This window comes from Halyomorpha halys, unplaced genomic scaffold (genome assembly GCF_000696795.3).
Source record: "Halyomorpha halys isolate HHAL.00 unplaced genomic scaffold, Hhal_1.1 Scaffold1046.1, whole genome shotgun sequence".
Taxonomy (NCBI): domain Eukaryota; kingdom Metazoa; phylum Arthropoda; class Insecta; order Hemiptera; family Pentatomidae; genus Halyomorpha; species Halyomorpha halys.
In genome coordinates this window covers 176,464-179,478 of record NW_027111920.1, presented here as the reverse complement: position 1 = coordinate 179,478, position 3,015 = coordinate 176,464, and the positions used below count along the sequence as shown (strand labels likewise).

The 3,015-nt window shown below is 31.7% G+C and overlaps 1 protein-coding gene across 4 annotated transcripts in view; it reads left to right on the top strand.

Moving 5' to 3' along the window:
• Camta (Calmodulin-binding transcription activator) overlaps window positions 1–3,015 on the top strand; it is a gene marked incomplete at its 5' end in the record, with an annotated part of 117,157 nt that overhangs the window by 82,230 nt on the left and 31,912 nt on the right. For all 4 annotated transcript variants that reach the window (XM_067049840.1, XM_067049842.1, XM_067049841.1 and 1 more), the window contains 1 exon segment: window positions 418–560. In XM_067049840.1, the coding sequence (XP_066905941.1) occupies window positions 418–560 (143 nt within the window).

The following is a 3,015-nucleotide window of genomic DNA, read 5'->3' as shown; positions in this document are numbered from 1 at the left end:
TTTAAAAAAATGTAAACAGAATGTATAACTACATAATAACCCAGTCTCTGATAATGTATGTTTAATAATCTTGAATTATTTATTTGAACATGTTTTGAAAAAACATAATCTTTTTGTTTGCATTGTTTCAATTTTATTATCATGTTTATGTAATTGCATAAAATATAAATATTTACATTAATATTTTTATCTTTAGAGAAATAAAATCTGTGTTGCTTTTATTTCACTATTTACTCTTTCTCATAGCATTTCAAGTATCTTATCTCTATTTAAATAAAAAATGTAAAAATTAATCTTTCTATTATCAGTTAGCAAGTAAGAACAGTTAAGTTTTGTTTGATGTCAGTTATTATTTAGTAATTTTTAATAATTTTTTCCTTATTTAAAAGTGGATAATAAGAAAGTTGATTTCAACAGGTGGTGGTTTGAACGACAATGGTAGTGGAGCAGACGGAGACAATATGGAGACGGAGAAAGGAAATGGATCACCTCCAAGGATGGACTATCGAGAAGGCACTGCCAACATCACTGACTATTCTCCAGAATGGGCATACACAGAGGTTAGATTTTAATCAAAAATTTTTATAATTAGGTAACTATCATGTTATTATAACTTTTTCTGTTGTTTGTTCCAATAGCTATATCAGACTTGGCTACTGTTTAAAAAATGTATTTTGATATGTTAATGCATTATTTCTGAAATAATGATTATTCATTAAATGTACAGCTGCCAGCTAGTGAGAACTCCTTGTGTCTTCAAGAATATTGTTGTAGCCTACTGCTACCTAGTGACCAACACCTGAACCATGACCCAAGAAACAATAGTCTCATTTTAATTTATACTATTCTCTGGTATATATTTTAATGATACCATTGTATAAATATGTAATATATTCTTATATTCGTAGATGTTTTATTTTAATGAATAAAGACTAAATAAGAATTTTCTGATCCACTTTACACCAGTCTCTTACAGGCTGTCTTTCTCACAAGCTTGATAGTTACTCTCCTGAGTAAATTCTTTCTGTTTGTCATTTTGAAGGATATTTCCCTGCTCAACATAGTATCACTGCGCACTTGGTGCCGACGACTCTGCCCATACAGTGTACAAGTTAAATAAGCCTTAAAATACCTATGGTAGAAAAAGGATACCAACTTCTACTAACATATTCCATGTACCTTAATTCCCTATTTCCTTATTAATGGAGGGTACGAAGAAAAAAAAAGAAATTGAAGGATATCACCAGCAGAGCAGCCCCTTCCCATTTCATAAATTCTCTGACATTTCTTACAACTATTTAGACAGACTTTACTAGGCAACCCAAAAAAAAAAATTTAATATATACATAACTCATTCTGGTTATATGTATGTATCTGTTTGTAAATTTGTTATTGGAGGGTGCGAAAAAAAAGTCACAGAAGATAGTGAGTTGACAACTACTTGAGAATTAGATAACTCTTATTTAGTGTTTAGTAATTTAACCTATACTTTTACAAATGTAACAATACATTACATATTTATACATTGGACCACCCGTAGCTCAGTGGTTAAGACACAGTCTTACCAATTTGATGTCTAGTGATGGTGCTGGTTCGAATCCGGCCTGAGCTGTTGACTTTTTTCATTGAGTGGCGGTCCCACAAAATTAAAAACTTTGACCCCCAACCATGGTTAGGCAGTATAGGACTCCAATGGGAATCTTGGCCGAAAAAAAAAATTGTATATATTTATACATTGATAATATAAAAATATATGCAAAAAATTAACATAGCTCAAATCAGACTATTCTTTCTTGCGTCATGGTCTAGCTATTGACTGCTTGTTGAATGTTGTTCTTGAAGACCCTAAGGAGCCCTTTCTGATGGGATGCACTGAAAGCCTTGATAGTTCTCCCGGTCTTTGATAGGCAGTGCTGTAACAGTACATTTCGAGTAACTTTGTAATTCTTTCAGTTATTGGAAAAGACAGCTGCTATAAACGGATAAGCAGTCGATTTAGTGAATGTAAATGGAAGGAATTATAAGCCCTGTAATCAGTAAAGCTGATAGAGAATTACAAGGTAGTAATTTTTTTCTGTATCAAATGTGCTCCAAAACTTGCAAAACTTGCAAATCCTCGTACATTTGTTATCACAGACAATTTTCATTACTGAAATTCATTAGAATGGAGCTATACTGTAGTAAAAGGAACCAGTGCAGAATTTATGCATAGATATTGTAATGTCCTCTTTTTGAGTAAATAGTATATTTTTATGTTAAAAGGTTTTTAATATGTTTTTATTTTATGTATCGTTTCAATATTGTTCATTTGCTTTGTTAAACCAAAAAGAAAGCTAACAAATTTTGTTCACTCAAATATGGAGTGGAAAAGATCGTTATTAAAAACAAAGAAGATGGTGGCGCATTTCCTTCCAAAAGTCCGTTAAATCGCGGCCATGTTGAACAGATTCAAATATTTTAAAAACTTTATTTAACTTCCCATCATAATTGTAGTTACAGTAAATTTAAGAAAAAATAGAAGTTTAGAGTAAGTAATAAAGAAAATTCTATAAAGGATCATCATAAGAAAAAACTCAAAACTGTAGTGCTATAATCAATGTTGAAAATGAACACCTATAGAAGGGGAGAGAGAAAGCTTGATTTTGAGAGCACTTGATGTTTTAAGGCGGAAAAGGGACGACATATCCTGGATAAAGAAGGTCCTGAACATCCTTTGTCTCCCTCAGTGGGACATCTAGAAAAGAAGACATCAAGAATCATCCAAAAAAGTTAAAGAGACACTTTGTTTTGGATCGCCGGGATAAGATGTATTGAAGACTATTTGAGGACTAAATTCTTTGTTTAACGACAGTGTTAGTTTATGAAATAGAAGTCATCAAAAATCATCAGTCATCATAGAAGAGCATAAATTGCTTAGTGTTGCTCAACACATAATTAAGTATAATTGTAAAAGTATTATTAAAGATAAGTGTTCTGATTGCCTCGAAACCCGCCCAGAGATTAAGAGTCTATAAT